This window comes from Syngnathoides biaculeatus, chromosome 10, assembly GCF_019802595.1.
Source record: "Syngnathoides biaculeatus isolate LvHL_M chromosome 10, ASM1980259v1, whole genome shotgun sequence".
Lineage (NCBI taxonomy): Eukaryota > Metazoa > Chordata > Actinopteri > Syngnathiformes > Syngnathidae > Syngnathoides > Syngnathoides biaculeatus.
This window is the reverse complement of record NC_084649.1, coordinates 27,447,002-27,474,312: the sequence shown is the minus strand read 5'-3', so window position 1 is coordinate 27,474,312 and position 27,311 is coordinate 27,447,002. Positions and strand designations below refer to the sequence as shown.

At 43.9% G+C, this 27,311-nt stretch overlaps 1 protein-coding gene across 7 annotated transcripts in view; it reads right to left on the bottom strand.

Moving 5' to 3' along the window:
- Nucleotides 1-2,302: 2,302 nt before the first annotated feature.
- slmapa (sarcolemma associated protein a) overlaps nt 2,303-27,311 on the bottom strand; it is a 36,549-nt gene continuing 11,540 nt past the window's right edge. For 3 of the 7 annotated variants that reach the window (XM_061833052.1, XM_061833053.1, XM_061833054.1), the window contains exons 3-27: nt 25,826-25,973; nt 24,007-24,079; nt 21,142-21,178; nt 20,063-20,125; nt 19,736-19,831; nt 19,596-19,667; nt 19,313-19,453; nt 19,090-19,227; nt 18,737-18,905; nt 18,088-18,138; nt 17,462-17,629; nt 16,493-16,558; nt 15,062-15,121; nt 14,906-14,971; nt 14,454-14,534; nt 13,033-13,092; nt 12,712-12,837; nt 12,539-12,613; nt 11,589-11,689; nt 11,314-11,518; nt 10,644-10,761; nt 10,231-10,402; nt 8,899-9,033; nt 6,696-6,783; nt 2,303-4,599 (exon numbers count right to left, since the gene is read on the bottom strand). In XM_061833052.1, the coding sequence (XP_061689036.1) occupies nt 6,700-6,783; nt 8,899-9,033; nt 10,231-10,402; nt 10,644-10,761; nt 11,314-11,518; nt 11,589-11,689; nt 12,539-12,613; nt 12,712-12,837; nt 13,033-13,092; nt 14,454-14,534; nt 14,906-14,971; nt 15,062-15,121; nt 16,493-16,558; nt 17,462-17,629; nt 18,088-18,138; nt 18,737-18,905; nt 19,090-19,227; nt 19,313-19,453; nt 19,596-19,667; nt 19,736-19,831; nt 20,063-20,125; nt 21,142-21,178; nt 24,007-24,079; nt 25,826-25,973 (2,505 nt within the window). In that variant the 3' untranslated portion in view covers nt 2,303-4,599; nt 6,696-6,699. Of the gene's footprint in view, nt 4,600-6,695; nt 6,784-8,898; nt 9,034-10,230; nt 10,403-10,643; nt 10,762-11,313; nt 11,519-11,588; nt 11,690-12,538; nt 12,614-12,711; nt 12,838-13,032; nt 13,093-14,453; nt 14,535-14,905; nt 14,972-15,061; nt 15,122-16,492; nt 16,559-17,461; nt 17,630-18,087; nt 18,139-18,736; nt 18,906-19,089; nt 19,228-19,312; nt 19,454-19,595; nt 19,668-19,735; nt 19,832-20,062; nt 20,126-21,141; nt 21,179-22,606; nt 23,236-24,006; nt 24,080-25,825; nt 25,974-27,311 lie in introns of those variants that run through there. The other 4 variants (XM_061833058.1, XM_061833055.1, XM_061833056.1 and 1 more) reach the window with 4 other exon arrangements.

Sequence of the window (27,311 nt, the reverse complement as noted above, 5' to 3'; positions counted from 1 at the left end):
TCTTTTTTTCCCCTGACGGATTTTGCAAACGAGGTTTAAGCTGCGTACCGCCACCTAGCGTCCAAATGTGCGCAATGTTTCCATTTCCCTTGTCATGAAACAAAAATTCCGTTTCTTCCATCTTTCGCATTCTGCGTATCAAATGCGTACATGTAAAACGTCTTCTTTTTTATTTGTAGTTCATCCCCCCCCTCCGGCATGTTTTATAAATGACACAAAGTGCAGCCGATTTTAAATGACCCATTTTCTATTCTTCTTTCATTCATATTCATTTTGCATTCCTATTCAAACGTTTGTCCACATTCCTTCTTTTGCACACTTTTTTTTACTCGACTTTCCGCTCCCTTTCCGTCGCAGCATTCAAACATTTTCTCCTCCAATGTCATTTTTTTTAATGATCCTATCTATTAATGAGCGTTTTTAAATTATTATTAATTTGTCCACCTCAATGACTTCTGGTCGACAAACTTTTTTCCCCACATGAGTTCCTGATATTTTTACAAATGATGAACATGTTCCCATCTTTTTTTTTTTTTTTTTTGCCTTCATAATTTCTCAAAGTGTAAATATGTTCTCTGCTGGAATACACAAATGAATTATCAGGCGCACCCTTGTTCCTTTGAGTTAAATCAACAGCTTGCTTGCATTTTCTTTGCAATTATTTGACTCCATTGCTGAATTTCGCCCCTTTCCGGCATTTGCGGTGTTTATTTTAATTATTATTTTTATTATTTTCGGGTGTGTGTATGCGGGGCGGGGGACGCTTGCCGGAAGCGGAAGAGTCGTTTTTGGACCGCTGGTTTAGAGTCCCATCGCGAGCAAGCAACGACACTCCGTGACGAACCCGTTGAGGTTTTCTGCGTTCGTGATCAATTGGTATTCGCTGTGGCCGATTTTGTGGGGGCACGTGAAGGCAACACCGCTTTGGATAAGGTTGAGGCTCGTGGGCCAAAGATCGTCTATTCCAGGCTGAGTGAAGTGACGGTTGAATATTTGCCTGCACGTTTGGAAACGTTGCTTAATGATTCGTCCACCTTTGAAACTTGGGACTTATGTGAAAAATCAGCACATCTTTGACTGATACGCACATGATGAAAATTAAGTTGTTACAGCAGTTTAAAAAAAAATCCATTAAAACCTACAGTTTACACACAATACAGGATAAACATATTACATTCCGATTTTATCAAATACATTTTCATAACGTCTTCTTGTTTTAATAAAGACGTGTTTCAAAAAACCGTTTTTTCCAAGTCGCTTATCCTCACAAGGGTGGCGGAGTCTCTGAGCCAATCCTAGCTAACTCAAGGTCAAAGTACACCCAGAACTGGTCGCCAGTTTCATTCTTCTTTAATTTCATTCCACGTTTCAGGGAGTTTAATAGCTCAATTTGATATTTAATAATTTAGCGGGCTTAAGAAAAATCTAGATATAATTAACTGTAAAAAATCTTTTCAAATGAGATCACCTTGAATAGCTTCACAATAAAACGTTATTTCCTTGGCCTTCTTTATTTCAATAAAATAAATTCACATTCAAATGTAAAATTCCTCAAATCAAATGTAATTAATTTTAATGGATATTTACTAAACAATAAACTTGAATCAATTAACATAACTTTGCCGATTAACTTCGTCTGAAATAAGCATTTCATTTTGTCAGCGCACATTTAATAACCTTGTATAGTTTACTTCATTAAATACAATTTGAAAGATTTTTTTCAAGTGCGAAGCTCACGGTACATTTATTAAACTCACCCATTAAAAGAAAGATGATTTTGTTTCGCCGATAGTCGAACGAGCCTTTTCTTCAATTTGACTTCATCGTGCGTGAACAAAAATTCATCAAACTGTCGCGCGTTCGCTCCCGTCGGTGAGCAAATTGACGACAGATGCGTTTAATGACATCAGTAAGAAGCAGAGCTGCTGCGCGTCCGGGCTCGCCCGCTCGTCGCTCATAAAAATGAATCACGCGTGGAACGTTTTGCATTTTTGCTGACATTCTGACGTTGCCATTAACGACAGGTATTTTGGCCCGTGAACACAACATTACAATTCATTACAGGGCAACTTATGAATTGGATGCGAGAACAATCGCGACACACTTGGGGTGGGTCAGCTTGCTACAATTTTATTCCAAGCATTTTCCCTGCGGGGGCGCAACACGTGTCTAGGTGGATGTGCGCGCGCCCGCACACACTCACACACAAATATGTATATATATATATATACACACACACGCACGGCTGATCTACACGATTCCCCCCCCCCCCACATCTTTAACAAAATAGTTCTCGTAGGACGTCATTCAATATCACTTTTATTCATCATACAACGTTCTCTCTCCGCATAGTGTAGTGTTTCTGGTGATAATTGTTCCATTATTTTTCTTTTCAAACACGGATGTGACGACACGCTACCAAACAGTGACACGCGGTGCTACACGACCCACCCCCCCAAAAAACAAAACAACAAATACATAACGTGGCCGCGCTCATGCTAAAGTGCTACGGCTAAAGGTCCTTTTGTTGACGTGAAATTTTGGAGTTCACCTAAAGTTTCTTCACAATTTGATAACAGTGACAGGAACTTGAAATAAAAGTTCATGGGATGTTTACACTTGCTGAAGTTGACAAAATCAATGAATGCAAAGTTGGCAGGAGTTGATATGTAAATGACAAAAAGTTGACAAAGTTCACAAACGTGTCAGGAAAGCAGACATGAAATTAACGCACTTGAGCCAAGTTGACAGCAAGTTTTACAAACGCAACATGAATTTGTCGACGACATGAAGTTGACAAAATTCACCATAAGTTCTTAAAGCTGTCATTAAATTGACAGTAAGTCGACAAAGTTAACATGACTTTGTCAGGAAGGTGACAAATGCTCGCAAATGTTGCGATGACAAAAACTGAGGTTGGAAAAAGTTCACCGGAAGTCCCACAACGTGAACGTTTGGACGACAGATTGGCAGCAAGATGACGAGCTGAAAATGTTGAGGCAAGCTGTCAAAATTGGACTGGAAGTGAGCACAAATTTGACGTGATGTAATTTTTTTTTTTTTTTTTACTTGCTATTGAAGGCCGAAGTGCGGAGAAAACTAACGGCGACAATCGTGTGTGCGTGCGCGCGCCTGAGGTTCTGTGCACATTTACACACACAAATTGCGGTGTTAAGTTACATTAGAGGCACTTTGACCCCTTTTTTTGTGTGCCCTTAAAGTTACCATAAACAAAAAAAAAAAAAACAATTTTTAAACCATATGTGATAATTCGGCTTCAAGTTTCAAAACGCTCCGCCCCCTCCCCAAAAAAAGCAGACGTGGTTAAAGATGGCAAATGTGAGCAGAGCCAAGCTTCCACAAACCAACTCAACGATGAAAAAACAAGACAAGCAATCACCGGGCTGCACTTTGTACATTTTTTTTTTCCTGCTTTTTATCGTAAACAAACATTTTGGGGTTGTTGTCCGGATAATGTGCGAGCATTTGTGTCAGGAACCAAAATCACGCACATTGACATTTTTTTTTCCCCGTTTTGTTTTTGTTGTAGTCAAATCCGGCTCACGCACAGCAACATTTTCTGGGGGGGTTAAAAACCCAAAGTGAGTTCGTGATCCAAGATGAGATCAGCGGCAAACGCGTCAGGTCAGCACGTTGTCGCTGCCCCGTGTAAAATCAACAAACGTCGAATTTTGGGTTGTTTCCTTGAATCCAAAGTTCTTCCTTGCTTGCAACCAAACTAATGAATCAATTAAAAAAAAAAAAAAACACTCATGACATATTTTTAATTTTTACGATAAAACCAGTATGCACAAAAACTCACACAGTTTACCAGACTGCAACAACATATTTGGTGACCGGCAAACTGAAGCCGATCCACATTCGGGCTGAGAACGACGACAGTGTGCAGAGATTTTTTTTTTTTTTTTTTTTTTACGAGGAACCCCCCCCCCCCAAAAAAAAAAATGTGTAAAAAAAGAAAGCCAAAAAGAAAAACATGTAAGATCTTTGGTGGATAAAAGGTGACACGGTGCGAACATCGTGACGCCGTGCGGCTTTTTGTGTGTCTGTGTGTGTGTGTGGAAGCTCAGCCTGCTTGACTGCAATTTGACAAAAACACCGACAAATAATGAAAAAAAAAAAAAAAACATCCGAGAGACAAGAGCACACTATTAAAAATGACCCCAACAAAAAAAAAAAAAGCCCCCAAACTAATAAACTAAACTTCCCGCCGCTTGACAAAATAAATCTGTGACAAACCAAAACCTTTTATAATCCCTCTACAATTATGTACAATTTGACTTTATACAAGTAAAGCAGTGGCGCACTCCCCACAAACAAACAACGCACGCACGCCTGTGTGTGTGTGTGTGTGTGTGTGTGGACATGCTTTTGCCTTTGTGGGATTGTGCGGCACCGTCGTTAGCGTCCGACCTTAATCACGGGGACGTTTTTTTTCCGGCCCACGCAAGTGAACCCCGTTACGCCGCGACGCCGAGCGCTTCAGGCCGAGCTGCTCTTGGAGAGGTTGGGGTAGATGATGGCCGCCGTCACGGCGACCATCACCGCGATGACCGGCATCCAGGGGCTCCAGCCGCCCTGTTTGGGAGGGACACAACGCGCACAAGAGATGCACACACACGCGTACACACGGGGACAAAAAAAAAAAAAAAAAAAAAAAAAAAATCAAATACACACACAAACAACCCACACACACACACGCACAAACAAAGATGGAGATTAAGCACGTTGCATGTGTTCACTTTTCCAAAAGGTCAATCGAAAGAGGGAACGAAAAGGTCCTCAAAGTCCGCGAGATTGGATTTGTCGTCTTGTTCCGATTGCAAATTGGTTGCGCAAACAAAAGCGCGTGAGTCACACTTCATAGTCGGGTTTGTTGTCTGGACGAGTCGCGCCCGCGCTCGCCCGCTCTTGTTTGGACTCGTCCCGATGATGTCATCCGGTCCCACATCAGTAAGTACTAATTAATAACATGCCTTCAATTGCAAGAAAGCCAGCTGAAAGATATAAAATAATTGTCTTTGTTTTATGATCTTCATAAAACTTCATGCAAAAAAAAAAAAAAATTGAAAAAGCCTAATTTTAACACAGGGTGGCAATTTTTTGCCTTATTGAGATAAAAGTGTCCTAACAGGCCACAATCAAGGAAATAACACTTCTTTTTCACTTATGGTGAAGTTATATGATAACTTTACGAATTTATAATCTCGTCCCAAAAAATGGGACGCTACCCGCGAGAGGATACTTGGCTTTTCTTAGTAGATCGTCCCAAAACCCAGAATCAGATTTAAACATTTCGATATAATGCGTGAAAATCATGTCGTCCCAAAAATGGGTTAATATCAAGGTCATGTTTTCTTCTTGTACTAAACTTTTTTTTTTTTTTTGGAGGGGGGGGGGCTGATTTCCCCCCCTCCACCCATAATACAAATGAACAAAGAAAAAAAATACAATCTCTTTGTACCTTGAGGACCATATGAAAATAAAAACATTTTAAGAAAAGGTAACAACAGTCCAGCGGAAATGTCAAGCAGGGGCATGCAATGTTCACCACAAGGAAAAAACATACAAAAATGAAGCAGCTAAGACGGTGAAGGAACAAAAGGGAACTGAGCTCCTTAATGCTGCTTCTTCATAAAAAATAAAAACAATATTTATTCTTTGGAGGATGTTTTGGTGTTGGAAGCTTGAAGGAGCCAAGATACGAGGCCGACAGCGACCACGCGACGCGTTCAAAACCACACCACACAAGGCGGGAATACGATGGAATGAAAACGTCCTCGTCGGCCAAACTTTACGCTCGCAGTTGTCGTGCGGACACGTTCAAAAGGTTGGAAAATACGTGTGGTCCCTGAACGCCTCACATCAAAAACGTTTCCACGTGGAAAGAGAAAAAGGGAGGAAGCCGATTCCCGGAAAAGTCAGCATTTTCCCATCTTTTTCAGTCACGCGCAAAAGCCGCGCCGGCCGACATGCAACGGAGGGACAAAGTCGGGCGACCGGGAGGACGTATCAAAGGCGGGACGGCCTCTGCGTGAAAGGGGGTCGGTCTCGTCTCACCCTTTTGCGTTTCAAAGCAATTTTCACTAACGCTGCGTAAAAGTAAAACAGTCAGACGGAGAAGAAGACAGCTTCTTTCAAATCGACATCCGGGGGGAAAAAAAAGTCGCAGCAGAGAAGCCATATCAGTAGATATGATGAAAAATTGAAAGAGAGGCTGGCCTGAAACAAGCTTCATCTTGAGACTTTCTCACAGAGATCCTGCAAAATTGCACAAATCTGCCGGATCTGCGTGAAAGAGTCTCTTCTTTCTCTCTCTTTTTTTCCTCCATCGGAAGACCGCTTTACACAAGAGGTCCTGCTTCAAAGCTGCGGATCTGACATTTCATCCAGAACCCAACAAAATGGGATGTCAGATAACGAGCTGGACAAAAAAGGTTGCGAGACGTGTCATTTTTTATCTTCCCCCGGCATTCCCGGCTTTGATACCCCCTCAGGCGGCAGAAAATCGGGCAAGGGGCCGTCGTCCGGCCGATCTCTTGTCAGCGAACTGGAAAAGAGGCGGTGCAAAAAAAAAAAAAAAAATCCCGTCTTTTAAGAGACAGCTTCGAAAGGAGTGGAGGGAGAGTTCGATCGGTGGCACAGAAGAGACAAACATACGCGTCGGCGTGTACCTTTCTACCACAAATGGCCGAAACACCAGTAGAGCAGAGCCAGGACAAGGCCCATGAATATGGCTTGGACAGGCTGCAGTATGGATGGCTAATAAAAAGGGGAGGGGGGGGGGGGGGAGAGAATGAGGGGTTGTTGAGGGTGGTTGGAGAGGGATAAGAAGAAATCAGCCGGCAAATCAACCCAAACCAACATAGCGGGATGAAGCAGCGGGACGAAAAAGGGACGTGATGTGAGGGGGTGCAAATGCAAAGCGATGCCTGTCCGTCGTTAACACTTTGGGGGTTCGGGTCCGAGCCCCCCGGGCCACGGCTGACAAAATAGCGCAGCGCGGCGGCGGTAGCGCCTCCGCCTCCCGGATTTGAGTGACGCCGTTGCAAGATGTTTACGACTAAGTAGATTACACGCAGACAATTTTGTCATTCCAATGGAATTCATTCGGATTAAAAAAAAACGATTTACAAGTGACGTGTTCTTATTCCCTTCGGGTGTGCACGCATGCGTCGTGTGACATTGGCACACCGTCAAGCCGCTGATCCGGAACCCAAGTTCTGCGGTCCAAACAAGATCTTATAGGGTTGAAAGCCGCCACATTGAGGCGCGCAAAACATGACGTCGGCGCACAGACAGAGCCGAGCGTACCGGTCCGATTCGTGACAAAAAAAGGTACTGCTTGCAACTTTGTTTGTAAAAATCTGATACTTAAGTCATAATCATAGCGAGAAAAGTGAGGCTCGTGCGTGCTAAATTTGGAAATTCTGTCCTTGGCGTGAGGGGCTTTATGGCGCCACCTGTTCCTTCGCCGCGCATCTTGCGTGGACGCTGCAGACTGACATTTGACAATAATTAACAAATAAATGATGTCAGCGCGGGAACCGTTTGTTTATGTGGGCGCGTGATTGTGTTTATCCGAGCTAAACATCCTGATGTGGGGAGGAGGAGGAGGAGGAGGAGGAGGAGGAGGAGGAAGGAGGAGGGAAAAGGGGCGGCAGCGTCAAACTAGCGTCTGCTTTCCACCAGCCGGGCCGGCGCTGACGCGAGATGCTGCCTCCGTCGGTATGCGTATGACGTCGTGATGATTATTGTTATGTTTCATGTGATTCGCTTGATGATCTTTGCGATAGTGAGACCTCCAGGTTCAAACGGTGGTTTCATATTTCTGTGACGTAAGAAGAGCGTTTTGTGTGTTTGCGATCATGACAGTCGCCATTAGTGGTGTACTGCTCGATTGTTTTTGTGTATGCGTGGATGTTTGCGTATCATTTCGGCCATTTTTGTGGGCTTTCTGTCAGATTTTAGTCTGTCAGATGCGTGTTAAAAAAAAAAAAAGTTTTGAGGAAATTTTTGTCAGATTTTTTTGTCACATTTCATTTGGTTTTTGTTCTGCACATTTTTTTTCTCCACACTTTTGCCAGTAACGAGTGAACAGTTCTCTTTAGAGTAGATAAAAATCTTTCGGTGGACTCCAGAATCAATTATTACATCGAGTGGGGCAAAGACATATTTAGTCGGCCACCGATGGTGCAAGCAGACTTTAATTTTCATCATTCGGTAGACCTCCCCTACGAGAGAGAAAATGATGTTGGAAAATAAGTATTTGGTCAGCTCCAAACAAGATTTCTGTCTTTCCCCGACGTGAAACTTCTTCTTCTTCCGACACTTCTCTGTGCTGTAGTAATGGCCGCTTTTTAAACTCTTCACCGGTGCAAAAGACACCTGCTGACTGAGATTTTCGGGATTATTTTGTCTCTGAGGAATACATCCTTTCTTTGGGCTTGTCCCGTTAAGGGACGCCACAGCGTATCATCTCAGATGGACGCTCGTATTTGTTTGGCACAGTTTTTACGCCGGATAACTCATGAAAATTGCAGGAGAATTTGCTCAACTGGTGGCTGACTAGGTACTTTTTTTGCCCCCTCCGTATTTCATTCATCCCAAGGGTTTGAATCCGGTCTCAAACGTCGATCGGCGTCACAGAACGGATTAGACGAGCGTCAGCGGTACCGCTGCATTTGCGTTTCCTGGAGGTCCACAGGCGCAACACACAAACGTAAGCACGCACGCACACGGACACGCCGGTGGCGCTTCTGCTGCAAATGATCACCACAAAAGAGCAGGGAAGCATCAAGAAGCAAAGCCAACACTCAGCCGCGGATGTGCTCGGGTTCGTTTCCGGCTGTGCGGCAGGCGTGCGTGTGCGCTCACAGAATTGTTCTTGTCCTGCAGCAGCTTCAGGTTGCTCCTGCACTCCTCCAACTCCTGGTGGATGTTTGTCTTCTCCTGCTCGGTTCTCTCGTAGCGCTGACGGAGGTCCGACAGCTGCGACTGTGTGTCTTCGTACTGCAACACGCACGCACACCGGGAAACACATATCAAGGGAGGGTGAGAAGGATCGGCTAAAATGTACATTAAAACCTCGCTTTTCGAACGGCCCCGTTTTCGAACAAAAATTTGCAGATTTTTTTCTGCTTCTGTTTTTGGACGAAAATATGTACTCGAACGCCCCCAACAAAACCCGGAAATAACATATTGCACGATGCCAGACCAGCTGACCCATCCACGACGCGCTTTGTTATCGTCAATTCGAACACCCCCCCCCCCAAAAAAAAAAAAAAAAAAAAAAACCAGCAACGACATAACGCGCGTGGCACAACCAGCGCACTTTTGTTATTCGGTATAACGCAGCCTCTGTACACAGACGTCTCCCGGTAGTGACTGTTGTTTATCTTCTCATGGAGGACGACCGTATTTACCCCCAATCATGGCTCCAAAAAAGGCAAGCTGCTTGTTTCAAGTTATTCTGGACTTTTGTTCATTAAAAAAAAAAAAAGAAGTTTACAAGGCCAGGGACCGAGTCGCTACAGATACGGCAATGCACTCCCAGCCTAGCCTACTCTACTGCTAAAGCATACATTTTAAGCAAAAAATAAATATATTTCTTAAATTATTTTATTATATAAAGTATTTAAACTATACATGTATTTCTACTATGGAGTTTATGATCAAGAAAAGCTAAAAAAAAACGCTTTAAAAAGCCAATTTTTTTAGGCTCGGAACGCATTATTTCTTTTTCAATTCATTGTAATGGGAAACGTCGATTCGGTTTTCGAACAATTCACTTCTAGAACCGTTTTCTGGAATGGATTGTGGTTGAGGACGGAGGCATTACTGTACGCGTATCATGAACAAAGATATATGCTTTGTTTTAATATATAGCCCACCATAGTCATCAAACAGAAGCACATTTTTTTGTCACATTCTCACAGTCAAATCTGCCGCCGCGAACGACAACGTTGCCCTTCCCGTTTGAACAGTGCGCATTTGACTTTGTACTGCTTGGAAAGAGTATCTGCACTTGAAGAACCTTTTGGATTTTGCGCACTGCACAAGGGGAAGCTGGCAGTGCCAACAGTTTTCACGCGGCTGCAGGAATGATCCCAGCTTTGAAAATGTTTCTGTGAGGTTTTTAGCGAGCCATCTGATCTTGACTTGAAATGTGTCCTGTCACGTAGTTGGGATTTGACAGACAGCGCGTACCTCTTTCTGCAGAGCGTGCGTGCGGTCCTGGGCCCGGTCCAGCTGGCTCATCAGCCGGCTCTCGTCCTGCAGGTGCCGGTTCTCCAGCGAACCCAGCTTTCCCCGAAGAAGCTCTTCCCGCTTCTCCAGGGACTCCAGACTGTTGCTGAGCAGCAGACTCTGAGCCCTCGTGCTGCAGGGACACATCCAAAGAAAAGATGACAGAGACGACGATGGCGTGAAGGACAAATTACACATTTGGCGCTGATATTGTCACAGAACTCAATGTTGTGTGCGTTTTGAAAGCATCTGACCGTGAATGAGTTAATTCTGGCAGTTCTCAAAGGATTTGAAGGAGGACTACTAGCAAATTGTTGGTGTACGTCGAGGGTTTCTCCTCCCCAATCCCCACAAACGCGAGAGCGGTACCTCACCTGGACAGCTCAGACTCCAGGCGGTGCAGCTTGGCCGCGAGAGTGGTCTTCTCCTCCCTCAGGCCGTCACAGTCTTGCTGCAAAGATGCACACCGCTGCTGCAAAGCCGCGCATTCCGCTGAGAGGGAAACGACAGGTTGGGTTTTTTTTACCGGTTTCCCAGACCGTCGCTCAAACAAGATACTTTTTACTTTAGGCTAGAAACATGAAAAATGCCACCAAAAATATTCACATTGACTTGTGAGTGTGCTGACAAACCATTGGTCAAATCTTTAGGGAAATGCCTAAAACGTTGCCTTACAAAACTGATCACAGAGGAAATTTCAATTGGTCTTTCAAATCACCAACCTGTCCATGAATAATAATAAATCTCATCTCACTATACTCACAAATTTATGTAGCGTGTGTGTGCAAAGACTTATTGCCATGATTTTCAAACTGGTGGGATTGGGGGGGGGGGGGGTTACACCCACCTGTTGGTAATGTTTTAGCTGATTCACTTTGTTGACACCTCTGGTTTCCAACTACTATTTTGGAGCCACTTTTTTTTTTTTTTACGTGCAATTGTAAATCACCTCGCAACAAAATCACGTGCCATAGCACAGTGATTTAGGACGGTTTGATTTAGATTTTTTTTTTTTTTTTTTTGGTGAGTTGGACCGTCACCTACCCTGCAGCTGACCGGCGTCGTCACGTTGCAGCTGCTGCCGCGCAAAGTCCTCCTGCAGACGGCCGATCTCCTCCTCGTACTTGGCGGCCGCGCTCCTCCAGCGCTCCAGCTCGCAGCGCACGCCGCCCAGGTCCCGCTGCAGGGCGGCGATGTCCCGCTCCCGCTCGGCCGTGGCCGCCTCCACGGCGTGCCGCAGGACGAGGATCTGCGACGGTGTAAAAGGGTGAGGGATCGGCTGTCGTGAGGAGGCGCGACGAGCGGTGCCGGTTACCTACCTCCTCCTGGGCAGAGTAGAGGTCCTCTCTTGTGCTACAGATGGTGTTCTCCCTCTGCTCCCTCAGAGCCTCCATGTCGGCCTGCAGCTTCCCGAGCTGAGCTACGCGTGCACACAAGTACAGATGCACCTCGAAAGTCCGCTTTTTACGTTTTTATATACTGTGCGTATGCTAGGAATCATGGAAGATGTTATTTTACAATATTTTGGGGTTATTTTCCTCATATTTAGATCATTTTATCTTTTACAATATTACATTTTCAATATTTTTTCTAAATTGGATTTTACATGCAATGTTTAATATTTTTTCAATGCTCAGTATTTTGTTGATTTTTCAACTTTCTGTAATATTTTTGTACATTATGTATTTTTTGAAACTATTTCAGGTTTTGGAAAATCTTTTCTTTAATAGTTGTAATTTTCCTCATGTTTTTTTTTTTTTTTGTTGAATACTTTGTGTTTTCCGTTTGTCATGTTTTTATTTTTTTATGTAGACCTTTCTTTTGTAATATGCGTTTTTCACGAAATATAATAAAGTAATCTCGTAGTTTTACCCATAGTTTTTAATGTTATTCAAATGCCATTGCCATTTTTTTCCAATCCCTTACCATTTTTATTTCTGTTATGCGTTTGGAATATTTGTGTCGTCTGTATTTTTGTAGTATGACAGTTTCCAGTTTATTATTTTTGTTGTATATTTTGTCTTCTAATTTAGTTTTTTCCTGGCATTGCTTTGGCTCGTTGGCCCGTGCAGATGTACCTAATGTTTTGAATTGTTCCACTCCCGTTTGCAAGTTACTGGCTTTTAACGAGATGTTTAATGATCATACGGATAAACGTCATTTATACTGACTCTTTGTACGACAATACATTTGGAGTGGATTATTTCCAGTTCCATGATTTCCCACAACGGGATTATGTTCTACGACGTGTGTGCGTGCGTGTACTAACTCTGCAGGTACTGGATCTGTTTCGTGGACTCCTCCGTCTGCTGAGAGTTATTCCTCCTCTCCTCCTCCAGCAGCGCTACAGACACCCGCACACCATCATTTTGAATTGGCTACAATACAGATCATCATCGCTATTTTTTTTTTTTTTTTTTTTTTTTTCCCCCAGCGAGTCACCTTGAAGCTCCAGACATTTTTGTTTGCCGGTGTTGGCTAATTCCTGGGCCTCCAGAAGCTCCCTGTGGAGGTGGTGGATGACCTGTTCCGTGTCGCCGGGCTCCAAGCCAGCACGATGCAACTCGGCTACAAAAAAAAAAAAAAAAAAAAAAACATTTAAACATCAATTTAAGATGGAAAGTTGAAGAGCTATCTCTAGTACTCGTAGCGGACTCCTAGAACTACTACTACTACTACTTTGGAGCAGAGTGTTCATTCACTCTGGATTACGAAAATCTTGTTTTTATGTGAGCAATTACTAAACTGTGTTGCCATGGTTACCTTTGAGCAGCGCTACTCTGTTGAGGGGTTCGTTGAGGTCCTGATCGTCCATGTTGCCGTCTGAGAAACAGTTTGCAGTCATCATTATTTCTGCTCAAATATGTTCCATCTTTAAATAGGACTTGTTTTATAGTCACTTCCATTTGATTGTTTATTTTCAACTCATTGCTGATAAATAATGCACGGTTAATGTTAAGAAAATGGAAATCTCCTTGGTATGCACTTAAAAAATACCACCTCAACAACTATCCATCAACTTATGACATTGTCTTACACAGTACGAGGTTATTAAATAGCACGGCATAAAAATCCACATTCACCAAACTATTCCAAGTGGACTACACTCAGGCTTTAAAAAAAGCCAAAATGATTTTGAAATGTGAAATTTCACCAAGAGGTCAAATGCAAATGTCAAACTGCTACAACTGGTTAGCAAGTGTGATGGATTTCCAAAGCAATTTTTCCTGTTCTCTCATATGTTAAAAAAAAAAAAAAAAAAAAAAAGTGATTCAAAAGGTACCAGTTCATTTTCAGCCACTTGGGAAAATAACATAATTAGTGTGCTGAATCTACAATGACATTGAGATTATTATTATTTTTTTGCAAATCGCTATTGTCGCTCTCCTAAAAATGTTTGCAGCTTTCCATATTAATTGTTTAAAGACAAAGTATGACCAAAAACATTTTGTCATTTCAAAGTCATTTTACATCAGCCTTCAAGATGAAGCGTGCAGATTATTTGATGTGGAGGAAAAGAATGCTAACAACCCAGGCTAAACTTAAATCCTCCCTTCAACAAGTTTCCCTGGGCTTTGGCATCTTATTGCATCTTAGAACATTGCAGAAAGGGCACAAAAATACACGAGTAGGTGAACTTGTGAAGAGGTGAATGCTAAGGCTAATCAGCTAATAGGCTGCTATATGGAAATTGTCACAATATTTCATTTTCAGGTCATTATTTGTATATGTTCCATCCTTTTGTGTAGGAGAGATGGTGTATATTACAATTAATCCAGCCATCCATTATCAGATGCCACTTATCCTCACAAGGGTCAAGGGAGTGGTGGAGCCAATCCAAGCTATTATCAGGGCAGGAGGTGGGCCACACCCAAAACTTTTTTTTTTTTTTTTTTTTTTTTTAGGATGAGGGGTAAGAGGATGTGGAAGGAAACCTGAGTCCCCGGAAAAAACTCACACAGGCACGGGGAGAACATGCAAAATCCAAACAGGCAAGGCGAGGATTTGAACCCCGGAACTCAGAACTGTGAGGCAGACAGCTGCCGCAATCAATCCAAAACAGCAATAAAAAAAAATGAATAATCAAAATGAAAAGTAAGCCAAAGTCAACAAAATCTCTAAAACTGAACCAATCATTCAGTGAGTAAAACATTTCAAAACGGGACTGAACGGGTTCGGCTGACCTGACGTGTCGTCACTGCTGCGGTCTTTGCTGGGACTCAACGTGTCAGACATGTCCGACTCTTTGGCATCCATCTGGTTTCCTGTACATGCGGCCAGAGCGACATTATGATTATGATCATTATTAGCGCCATTCGGAATAATGTAGCAGCGAACGTCTGGCGGGCGGCAAGACTTTGGTGCCAAAGCGCAAAGTAGCAATTGGCGTCAAAGAAGTATGTTGACGTGATACAATTGAACTTAAGAGATGAAGGAGCTAAGTTTACCCAGATTGTGAGTAGAAGTTAAGGGACTTTGCTGCATGTGCTTTTTTTTTTTTCTCCCCAAAATCAATGAATTTGTAAGACAGATTTTTATGGGTAACATAAGAGAAGTTCGACATGCGATTGCAATTACTTGTTGACGGAGGACTCTTGTCCTGAGGCTGCTGTCGTCGAATTATGCGATTGATTACCTTTGAGTCGATCCGGGCTGGTCAGGATGTCGTCTCCTGCTGTCTGGTTGTTCTGTAGGTGGGCATCTAACACGCGCACACGCACAATACATGGACGCTATGCAGCAACAATTGAGGAATTCACAAATCAAATCATTCCCCTCAAAAGTTTCTCACCATCAAAGTTTGCCAGTTTATGGATCGACGAGCTGACGGCTTCCTTCAACTGCTTCACGGCTGCACGTCCGTCGGAAACAAAGCAAGCAAGCGAGCAACCGTCAGTCAAGTTCACATCAACCAGTGTTGCCATTTGCACGGACACAGAAAGCAATTTATGAAAGCCAAGGCAACGGGCGACAACCTCAACGAAATGAACAAATATTAAGATCAAGCAAGAGCCAAACGAGGACGTCAACTATTCCAAGCGTAACTGTACTCTTCCCCAAAGTATTTACTGTACCTCAATAGCTCAGCCAATAACTTTTCCCGATGAGATTCCAAGCATACCCGCGATGAAAATTCAAGCTTTTCATGCGTCTTCCAGCTGGGCTAAATTCAACATTTTCTATAAGCACCTTTACTTTGATGTCACTTCTCCATCCGACAAGTGAAACACTCAGTCTATTTCATTCCAAATGAACGGTTTTTTGGAATTTTTTGGTTTCCTTTTTAATGTAATTGTGAATGTCTAAGCCAGAAAATTTGGAGTTATGTCGCAAAACAAATAAAAGGAAAAAGGAAAATAGAACTTGTAATTGTAATGTAGTTTTATCTTTGTTTTATATGAAAAATAATGCCTTTTTTTATATGAAACAATTGCTTTTATTTCATTTCGAACAAAACAAACGGACAACATTTGAAGTTGTATGTTACAAATAAATTTGCTGGTCTCTCGCTATTGTTGACCGTGAATAGCGCAAATCTACAAAAAATAATGATGCTCCTTATAATTGCACTGAAAAAAAAAAGTGCAGAATAAAATCCACCAACAGGTCAATGTTGGGATTGCAGAACTGCAAATCCGCCGGGGTCCACTATGCCCGTTTTTTATTTCTCCACCTGAAACTATCTGAAGCAGACTAGTTTTACATGCCTTTGCTGATCTGAAACTTATTCAAACTTTTTGTTTTTTTCAGATGAAAACAAATTAGCTAGAGACACACTCGGGTTTCTATTTTTTTCCACTTATAAAAACATTCATCGAAATTTTCTGTTTAATCCAACAAAAATTTTTGTTTTTGAAGAAAAAGGGAAAAAAATATTTTTCTCCACAACAAGTGTTTTTGTACTTTTTAGGATCAAATTTGGAGTTACGTCTGTCATATTTTTATATGCAAGCAACTACCCTGAAAACACAACATGTCAAGCATCTTATGAATGAGCATGCAAAGGAACTTTCCACAGACTAAATAGCGGACGTGCTTTTATGTCACAGGCTTCCGCTACTGATGATGAATCCGAGAGGAGGAGTCCGGCGCCAAAGAAAGGACCCCAAAAAAAAAAAAAAAAAAAAAACAAAGGATGAGGAGAAACTCAAAAGAGAAAGAAGGATGATGGCAAAGGAGCGGATGACAATGAAAAACGACGTGAAGTTAGACTTGTACTCACGCGGACACTCGATCAACTGTTGGATTCGAGTGGCGTCCCCGCCGCTGTTGTTAAGGTGACAGTTGTCTAACAAAAACACAGAGACTGGCGTTACACGGGTGCCAGAGCGGACTCTCTCGGGACAGAAAGAGCCCGAAGACGAGACAACGACCACTCGCATCAGACACGCCCTGAAGAAGATTTGAGCGGAAAGACGTGAACGTGGCAGAACGGCGACAGGAAGTGGACGAGCAAAGCGCAAAGAGAGAGAGCTGGCTCAAATGACCAATCCAACCGTCGCATCGAGTAGGGCAGGAAATCAAACGGCGCGATTGTCAATAGCCAACGTGCTAAGCAAAACAGCAGCAGCAAGTGACAATGTGGAGCATCTTCGCAGCCTGCGCACCATTGAAAAAGAAATGGCTCCCTTTCTGCATATTTTCTGCCTTTTCGCGTGAGATCAGAAAGGGAGCTTGTAAGTGAGAATTCCCTTTTTGCTACTTTTCCCGCATACAGCCAGGTATCTTTGAATACATTTTTAACTTAAAAACTGCCTTTTATATTGACTGGGGTTATCGCCATTTGTTTCATCAAAGTGGTCAATCTTATCTATGCAAACAACTTAAGACAATTGAAAAGTGGGCTCTACTTTGCATGACGAGACTCTGGGGGAGGGGGGTGGTCGCTCGGCATTTATGTTCCGGCGTGTGGTTCCACTTATTTGCTCTGCCCAGTCTGCAACACTTTGTTCCATGTTTCTTCAAAGGACTCACTCAGCTCTGAGACGTAACAGCTCGACAACGTTGTGTCAATGTTTGATTATTAATCATTTGCAGCCCCCGACTGAGCAAACCTTTAACAAAAGATTGCTCCAATGACTACCGCGTGCGGTAATTCAATTGCCCATTTTGATTAGGGAACACCAACAAGTGGATTTCAACTCATCTGAATGCAGAAGTGAAATTGCAATTATGACAAAACCACCGCTACCATCCATATCTCCTCCAACTGCCCCGTCGTCAGTATCCGTATCCTCATCGTCCTCATCCTCCTCTTCCGCTTCCACGCAGCTCGGGGCCGGCTGCGGGTTCGGCTTGTCCTCGACGGGCCGGTCCTCCGCCGCCGCCGCCGCCGCTTGGAGGGGGGCCTCGTCTTCATCTGTCACGTGACCACATCAAACAAACGTCCATTTGCAGAGGGGTCCTTCATCGGGTGGCGGCCATGAGCGCAGAGCGGGTGCGGCGGGTCAGGCACCGAGACCGTTTTCAGTGAGCTCATTCCAACACCAGATCCCAATCAGTGGCCCCTGAGCTTTGTTCACTCAAGAAGCAGAAGAAAAGACACCCAGAAACTCCACCGTGTCACAAAGAGACCCCTGTAATCCTTGATGACTAATAAAGCAATCAGGTTTTCCCCAATTTGTGCCACTTGAACCGTGAAAAGCAGCAAGAAGAAGAAGAAGAAGAAGAACAAAAAGACCCGGATAGCGTCACACAGGAGAACAGACACAGACCAGCATGCAACCCATACGGAACTTGACTCGCATGCGGGAGGTAAACGTGGAGGACGTGGAGGTGACCTGATTGGCCAAAGGAGCGAGTGACACGTGGACTCACCCAGGCTGCTGTTTTCCTTAACGCTTTTCTCCTGGAGTTGCTCTAAGCGCACTGTGGACGATAGCAGGAGGGGAAAAAGGCGTTGACTCGTTTGAGGACGGCTGTTGGCGCGTCACGGGGGAATTGCCACAACCGACCGTCCTTGCTCGTGCGCCAATCATTTTTTACGGTGTAATGTGGCATTTAAGTTTAGATCACTGCTGTCCTAAAGAAGTGAACTTATGAAGCCTGCACACTTGTTCCACCAGAACAGACCGGTTGCAATCAATTTAATAACCCGAGAAAGGTATGCTGTCATTGCTTCTTGTGATCTTTTGATATGAGATTTGTGAGGTACGTGTCATGGCTTTGGAAATGCTGATCTATACATTTGCTTTTTTAATTGAGTTATTGTAATGAATTGAGAATTTCCTACTATTTTTGTATGCACCTGTATAAAGTGGACCCGTAGTGAATACCGAAAATCTGCAAAAAAATTGATGGCCATTATAACTGCATTGGGGGAAAAAATAACCCCAAAAATAATTGAGTAAGCGGGGGATATACTCCAATAAGCCTTTTCGGCAGAAAACAAAACAATTTGAAGCGAAAAATCTGACATTCTGGAGCACCATTTTCCCAATGAAAATGTATTTGTGTGGGCGCGTACCCTGCAGGGCAGCCAGCCTCTCGTTGGTGAAGTCGTTGTCAGCCTGCAGCGCCTCGACGCGAGCCTGGAGAACCTGCTCTTTCTCCTCCATCTCCTCGATGCGCAGCTCCAGCTCCCTCTTCTCCGACGCTCCCCGCTGGGTCAGCTCCTCTTGGCGGCCCTCCGCTGCCTGAACGTGCACAGCATTCAGAGATTGAAAAACACAACACGTAACCTTAAAAGTAATGCTAAAATTCTTTGGCAGGTCAGGCCGCAGTAGGAGTGACATTGTCCTTCTTGCACGTTGCATTTAAGAGGCAGCAATTGGAGACGCTTGAGGGAAGACGCTATTCAAGTCTCTCAAGAGGCCTCACCTTGATTTTATCAGTCAGCTCTTTGATTTCATTGACAGCGGCATTGTACTTGTTGGCCAGCTCCCTCAGCTCTTCGTGGCCCCGCTCAGACATTTCCTTCAGGTGCGTGCACTCGTCCTCCGTGTTGCTGAGCGTGCGCTGCGGGGCCGTGACAGCGACAAACGGCTTCAACAACATAGCTTTCCGCTTGTAGGCTGACACCCAAGCCATTTGCTGCTCCCACCTCCACCTCCGACAGCTTCCTGACCACCTCGATCTTCTCCTGCAGGACCCGCCGGAGAGACTCCTTGGCTGTGGTCTCATAGTTGTGTTTGTCCTCTTGCAGGGCCAGCAACTCCTTACGAATGCCGTCCTCCGTCTGAGACTGACAGTGGAGAGAAGAAAAAAAAAGATTTTGGTTCATAGTAACGTCCACGTGAGGTGGACACTCCAAAAAGTGAGAGATCGTGACAGTGTTTGTCACGTTCAAGAGAAATAAAGGGAGAGAGTGAGCGGGTGGGTTTCACCTTGGAGTAGGCCTGCAGCTGACTTCCCATCACCTCCAGTCTGGACAGCAGACGGTCTTCATCAATCAGAGCCTGGTAAAGGAAGAGTGCGTGGATCTGTCCATGTGTCGTCCATGCATTCCAAAAAAGTGTTTCCCTACCTGCCAGCTGCTCTCCGAGGCCTCCTGAGTGGTGGTGAGGAGACGTTGCAGCGTGGCGAGCTTCTGCTCCAGCATTTGCTCTCTGTGTAAGGCCTCCTGGAGCACAGACAGAAGCAGAAATAGCTCACTCAAGGCTTGTAAAGACTGCCAGTTTCTTTAAAATATCAAATTGAAACTGCGGAATGACGACTGGCCTAACTTTCTTCTTTCTGCAGATTTCTACCGATGGTTACCTTTCCATTTCTTTTGTTGTTTTTGTTTAGAAGCGAGAAGAGATGGATTGCGGACCTAAGGGCAAGGACTGACCAGTAGGTGATGCTGTGTTACCTGTAGATACTGGGAGAGCTGGAACAGTTCCTGAGAATACATACTGGGAGTGTTGGCTGCAACCTAGAAAGCACAGACAAGCATACAGTAAGGCTACACAATGGCAGCTCAAAATATGAAAATGAACACGTTGCACGAATTCAAAACAGTTATGCGTTACATCCACGGTAGAATGCCTCAAAACTCACAATTTGGAGTCACACCAAAAGGGAAAAATGTTGTCTCACAGATTAAAGGAATTTAGAGAAAGACGCGCAACACAACACAATTACAGACGGTAACGCAAAATGGTTCAAATTCGCTGATATCAGCCTCTCAACAGTAAATACACGATTGTGAGATTTCTATGAGTGCAAACTGATATCTTTGCGTTTATCAAAATAGTGCACTTGCAAACTTTTGCTTTTACTTTGGAAGACAATGATCAACATTTTTTTTCAGATTTTTTGACATTACAGACCGAACCAGTTACTGAATATTATTTCATTTTCTGCATTGTGCATTTGAAATGTGTCACGTTTATTAATGAGGGGAAAGAAATTTAGAACAATTATTTATCAATTAAATAAATAAAACCCAATACATGACTGAGTCATTAAAACAATCATTAATTGCACCCCTAAAAATGTGCTTTGAAATTCTAACAAAAAGCTGTACTTAATATTTTGATCACTAAAAATTGCTCTGCCATGTGTGCGTTGGGATTCGGTGACTTTAATTCGGCCTGGATGTGCAGCGTCACTTAGTTATGTGGCTACGCGGTTCAAATGTAGTCACATGTGTACACGCCACATTCCTCGGACAGGTTCCACTGGGGCCCTGTTGTTCTGATGCTCGGGACAGACCGAACAGAACAGAACACCCCAAACTGGACAAACACAGCAACTAAGAGGACGTCGTCTGCACCACACTTTGACTTCATCCACCATGGAAATGTGTGGCAGCGATCCACGCATTCCTCACATCAGCTGACCACACTACTCACCGCTTCTCTGTGTGTGTGTGTGTGTGTGTGTGTGTGTGCGCGCGCGCGCGCGGGCACGGGTGAGCAAGACAACACAAGCACATTGCAACGTTACCTTGTCTACAGGCAGTGGCAGCGGCGCCTGGATGACACTGCGAAGACAGAGGAGCACACTTGGTCACCATGAAAACAGAACAGAGGGGAAGACACAAATAATAATATTGTCATCAATATGACTGACAAACATACTTGTGTTTACCGGTGTTGCAAGTAGTGCATGAGTAAAATGTATCTGCAGTAGGACCTCTAAGGTCGCACAATTCTTTTCAGGGAAAAATAAGGCTGACAAGTTGAACAAAAACCCAAAAGGAGCGTCTTCTATACTGCTTATCCTCATTAGCGTTTCCAGCGTGCTGGGAGCCCCTTCCTGCTATTCCTGAACTGGTCGCCACCCAATCGTAGGGCACATACGGAAGCAACGTCTCGGACTCACATTTACACCTATGGGCAATTTGGAGTCTTCTGTGAACCGGCGAGGCTGGATTTGAACCCGGGTCAACAGAACAGGGAGGCAGTTGGACTCACCAGTCAGCAATATCCTTGAAGCTACGCAGTTAAAATCTCTTCCCACGGACTAATATTACTGCAGACACAGCACTGCTTGTATAAAAATAAGTTGGATCGATGGCATGGAGTCAGGAGGAAACAACACAAACGACAGAAAGTCCCAAGTACGCCATTATTTCACACTTGGGGGGGGGGGGGGAGTGTGCCACCAGTCTAACTCATGTAAATCACCAACACAAGCTAATAAAAGCAACCATGTTCAGTCAATGAAAACATGAAAAATGTTCAATGTTCAATCAGACTTTCAGGTAAGACGCATCCGCCAACCTGACACGACAGCCAACTTGGCAATCTCCTTCGCTGACTCCCACATCACTCACCAGGCCAAGCAAGACCATTTAAAGCCACAGACACACACTTAAAAGTCACAGATATTCAAGTGTAGAATGTGAGGCCAGCCATCCCAAGTTGCTGTTTAATCAGGGAAAACACATTTCTATTTGATTATGACCATAGTGTGGCGCGTGGGTGGTGTGCCGTATCGGTCATTAAAAATGCACCAGACTGTGGCCAGTAAGCCTACTACTGGGGATTTTCCTTTGTCAACAACGCTCCCTGTTGTTATCAGACACGTAGCGCACCACCTTTTCACTCAAGGCTCCGTAATCCCTTCCGCGCCATTAACCTGATCTGACAAACCCCAAAATGGATTCTTACACCCATGACGATGCGAGATCTTGCTGCCATACGATGGTGACGCTAATAAGGAGGCGGTGTTACGGGGGAAAAGATGATGAGGTAACACTACAGGCATCTGCTGTTAATGTGTAATAAGCTTCAGCTAGCACCACCCCCCCGAAAAAGAGAAAAAAAAAACGTCAGCCCATTTGTTTTTGTTCACTTCCTACTTTAAAATGGGAGTTGCTTTAAAAAAAAAACAAAGCAAACCAAGTAAAAAAGAAAAATGGACAAAACACCTCAAAGTACCAGTTGAAGCTGTCGACGGTCGTTACCTGTGTTGTGTTCCTGATGCATGCCACAGATTGCGACCGACACAGGGCAGAGTTCAAACTTCACGCTCTCTGTCGGCTCCTGGCTGGCTCGCTGAGATTCTTACTTGACTTCATCTTTTTTGAGCGGCAGATTCCTCACGTAGCAAACTTGCTCTCTTTATACCATCTGAGACACCTCCGCCAGCTGCTAAATAACTGCCTACCTTGAACTTGTACTAGCTCCACCCATCTAACACGAGCGGTGCGTGAAAACAAGCGCACCTCATGACTAAGACTGGACCGATAACTCATCAGGTGATATAGGAGGGCGGGTGGGCCTCGAGCGGACTCTACACTTGGGAGTAGGTGCTGGGAAAAAGAAACACCCCTGAAACCAACTACCAGAAGGAAAAACAACCTCTTTTATTGGTTATTTCATATTGGGTATACCTAAGCTATGGCTGGGCAATTGAATGATTTTATTGGTCAAGTTGAACTCGTTTCTCAGGATGATTTTCTGAAAAAAAATGTTTCATCTTAGCACCTTCAGAGCTTAACGTGACGAAATCATGTCTCCGGACGGAGAGGACGTCGTTTACAAAAGTGCCGTCAATGTTGCCAACTGAGCAAATTTGCAGGGCCTTTTAGTGGCTATTTTACGGTACTTTTTTTTTTTTTTGTTTGTTTTTTTTCAAAAAGCGATGAGAAAAATAAATTCCAAGAAAAATAATAAAAAAAAAAAAAAAACACAACAAGAGTGAAATCACATTTCACATTCATTTGAGTTTGACAAGAGCCTACTGGAAGGCAATTGTGGACTTAATTGCAACAAGTGGAGTTATGCAATTTGACAGCTCACTTCATGCTAAATTGGTGAACAATTCAAACGATCGTTTGGTAAGAATTATGTTTCGTAGCCGTTTTAACTAACTGAAAAAAAAAAATCAAAGCGGAAAGACGTTTTTGTATTATCTGTAAAGAAAATGTTCCCCTTTCTGTGGAAGATGATGCACGTTCATGCTGGTGGGGGGTCGGGGATGATGACGGGACCTTACTATAGTGTATAATGTAACAGCAAATCCCAAAACGGAAGCAAATCGTGTTATAAGTAACGTCCTTATCATGTGCTTTTTCTATTAGAGAACGGAAAAATAAAATCAAAATGAAAAATGCAATTTTTATGCGGGGAAAAACCCACTGCGATTTTATTTTTAAGGCCATATTACACAGCCCTTAGCCAAGCTCTCGGTTTTAAAAGTTGATTCTATTTTTTCCTTTGTTTTTAAATGTTTTCAATCATGTAAAAGGACACTGAGTTGTGTATGAAATGCGGTATATCAATAAATGGGCTTTACTAATAGATTCCGTGTGGTCTTTGGACGCAGCTAATCAAATGATAAATGGATCCATGTTGTACTTACTCGCTTCGTCGGCGTGCCTCCATCCCGTCAGGCAGGAAGAGTTTGACTGTTGACACGATGCAGCCATGTGTGACTGGAGACACACACAGCAGCGACTTACATTTTAAAACACAACACACACACACACGCATAAAAGACTACACTTTTTATCGCCGGCGTACAGCAAATAACCGGACTGGTCGACATTTTCACCGAGGGCCGCTCTCTGTCCTATTTCCAGTTTTCGGTTCGCGAACACATCGAGTATGGTGGGAGGAAGTCGACCAAATTCACTCAAGTGGAAGATCCTTTTTGCAACCAAGTTTGAGCTTCCTGGCTGATGTTTTGAGATGTTGCTTTAATATCTCCACCGAATGTATACTTTCGTCGCGATGCCATCTATTTTAGGAAGCGCTCCAGTTCAGGCTGCAGCAAAACAGCCTCACAAGACGACGCCGCCACCGCCATGCTTCACAGTCGGTGCGGTGTTCTCAGGGCTACAAGCTTGCTCCTTTTTCCTCACACATGTGACATTGGTCATTCTGGACAAACGGCTCCACTCGAGTTTCTTCAGACCACAGGACTTGTCTCCAGAAGTTGAGCCTTGGTGTATTTTTGCAAACTGCAATCTGGCACAAAACACGCGCTTGAAACGCTATTTACATGCTTTCCGGGATTAAGGACCTCCTAAGTGGCCCAAAGCACGGTGGGAGGATGTAAATAGCGCTTAAAGTCAATTATTTTTTTAGTCATTCTTTTATCGGTTTTATTATGCTATTCTGTTTGCTGTGGTGTGATCATTTTTGTTTCCACGTGACAACGTGAGTGCGTACAAGATGGTCAGCAATGACCTGCCGACACGGGCGACGCAAGCAAATGGCCAAGGGCTCACTGTACTCAAGAACGGTTGAGGTTGGCTGAAATAAGTGCTTATCAGGCATGTGACATGCAGTTTGACACAAAAGTTTTGTAAAGGCGGGACGGCGATCAAGCGGTCAGTATTATTGTAACGTTTCTTGACTTCTGGGTTTGCGGCCTACCTCTGTGGAGCTTGCGTGTCCTCTCCGTGTTTGCGTTGCTTTTCATTTGGGTTCTTCTGCTTCAGTTCACATTCCAAAAACACGCCCCAACAGTCATCCATCCATTTTTATTTCCTATCCGAGCTGTCTTTGGCAATTCGGCGGGAAACACCCTGAACCGGTTGCCAGCCGATCGCAGGGCACATTGAAACAAAGAAACATTCTCGCTCACAATCACAGCGAAGGGCAACCTAAGAGTCTCCAATGAATGCGAGGACGTTTTTGGGATGTGAGAGGAATCTGGAGTGCTCGGAGAAAACACACACACACACACACACAGGCGCGGGGAGAACGTGCAAACTCCACACAGGCGGGGCTACGATTTGGACGCCACTCTTCAGAACTGTGAGATAGATGCTCTAACCAGTCGTCCGCGGTGCCGCCCACCAACAGTCAATTTTCTATAATGTGTCCCATTCAATAGCTTTGATTGTGTTTGACTCTGGATGAGTGGAGCGGCCATGTAGAATGAGGTCAAAATGTAGGATGGACTTTCAGTGGAAGTCTAATTTTGAAGTTTTGGTAGTGGAGCTGAAAATCTGACCCAAATGTCCATGTGTTGGTTTGTGTGTTTGAGAGCTTTGAGGTGCGCTGCAAGGTGTCCTTAAGGCCAATCCCAAATCTGGTGATTCAAATGCTGCCCGTGTGCATCAGCACATCAAGGCTGGCGAGGTCAGGCTATTAGTGCTGCCTCAAATGAGCAAGCCTTCTTAATTTGACTCAAATCTAAGTAATTTTGCTGCAGCCGAATACGCAAGTACCTTTGCGTGTGTTCTCCGTGACATCCACGCCAAATTGGATGATGTCTCCCGAGAGGACCTCGCAGGGGGGGCTCTCCTCCGAGCCTCGACTCAACCGCTGGCTGTTGATGAAGGTCCCATTACTGCTTTTAGTGTCCTGCAGGTAGAACTAAGACAGAAGAAAAAATCAACATCATTAGACGGGCTGCTTTGCGTTCAACTACACAGCCCGAGACTTTACGCCAATTTCAGTACATTTCAAGAGATCAGCAGCGTGGCATGAAATTTTCTGATGTAAAGAAAATGCCTGAGCTCAATAATGGTAGGGTACAAAACACCGATGGGATGTCAACTCGGGTCTCAAAATGAAAAATAATCCCAGTTGCCTTGTAAGGCTTTCTTATAAATCCTCGCAATCATCTTGTCATAGAACATCAGCACTGTGGATCGTGCTGAGAAAGGCAACCTCTGTGGGCGGGAGGCTAATTGAAGGCAAAAGAGAGAAAATAAGGAAGTGTCCCATTTCAGCAAATGATTGACAGCTTTACCAGCAGAAATGAATGGAAACTCCAATCTGTCCCCCCCCCCCCCCAAAACAACAAATATCAATTTAATGAGATGCTGTCCCTAGCGTGAAACTCTCGAGCGTCTTTGCTTACGACAGTAGTTTTCAAAGTAGCCGCGGTATGACAGGCGTGCGGGGCTTCCATGATCACTCTCCAGTATTAAGTTACACACAGCAGATGGAGCTAATTTTACTAGACGAAACGAGCCAACACTCGCCACTGAAATCACATGAAATGAAATGATGAAAGATGTCAAGTTTTAGCAGGAAGAAAAAAAAAAGAGGTTTATATTTGTGTTTGTTCTTGGTGAGTTGATAAACTTGCCAGTGTCATTTTTAAACTGTAAAAGGGACCACTGCAGTGATGAGTGATTATTGCAAGATAAGCCTGCCTATTTATAGAAAATGAGCGAATGAGTAAGAGAGAGAGAGAGAGAGAGAGAGAACTTCATTTTCAAAAGGGATTGTGCTGCAAAAAGTTTGGGAACCACTTACTCTTTAAACTTTATCTGTGGTCTGTTGCTTTGAAAACAATTCTACTGTGGGTAATAGGAGTCGTTTCTTTTCCTTTAAAGGTTGCATCGAAGCACCGTTAGAATTCAAACGACCAATCTTCAAAGTACTAACGGTTCATCTCGCTCGGATAGGAAAGGGGAAAAAAAAAAAACAAGATGTTTCGTTGGGGGTGACGATAAACGGCTTGAATTGTTTACCGTTTGTTTCGGCCAAATCGACGCGCGTTGTGTCGCGATCAAACACTACCACCAAACCGTATAACATGTCGTCTCATGTATCTTATCTCAATTGTGCCGTAAGAAATCAAAGTGATTTTTTTTTAAATCCAAAAACGTCGGACGGTGGCTTTTATCTCGACTCACTTGAATCTCAAGGCACCACTTAAGTTGTGAATGGCTGTTGGCCATGTGCCCTGCCACTAGTTTG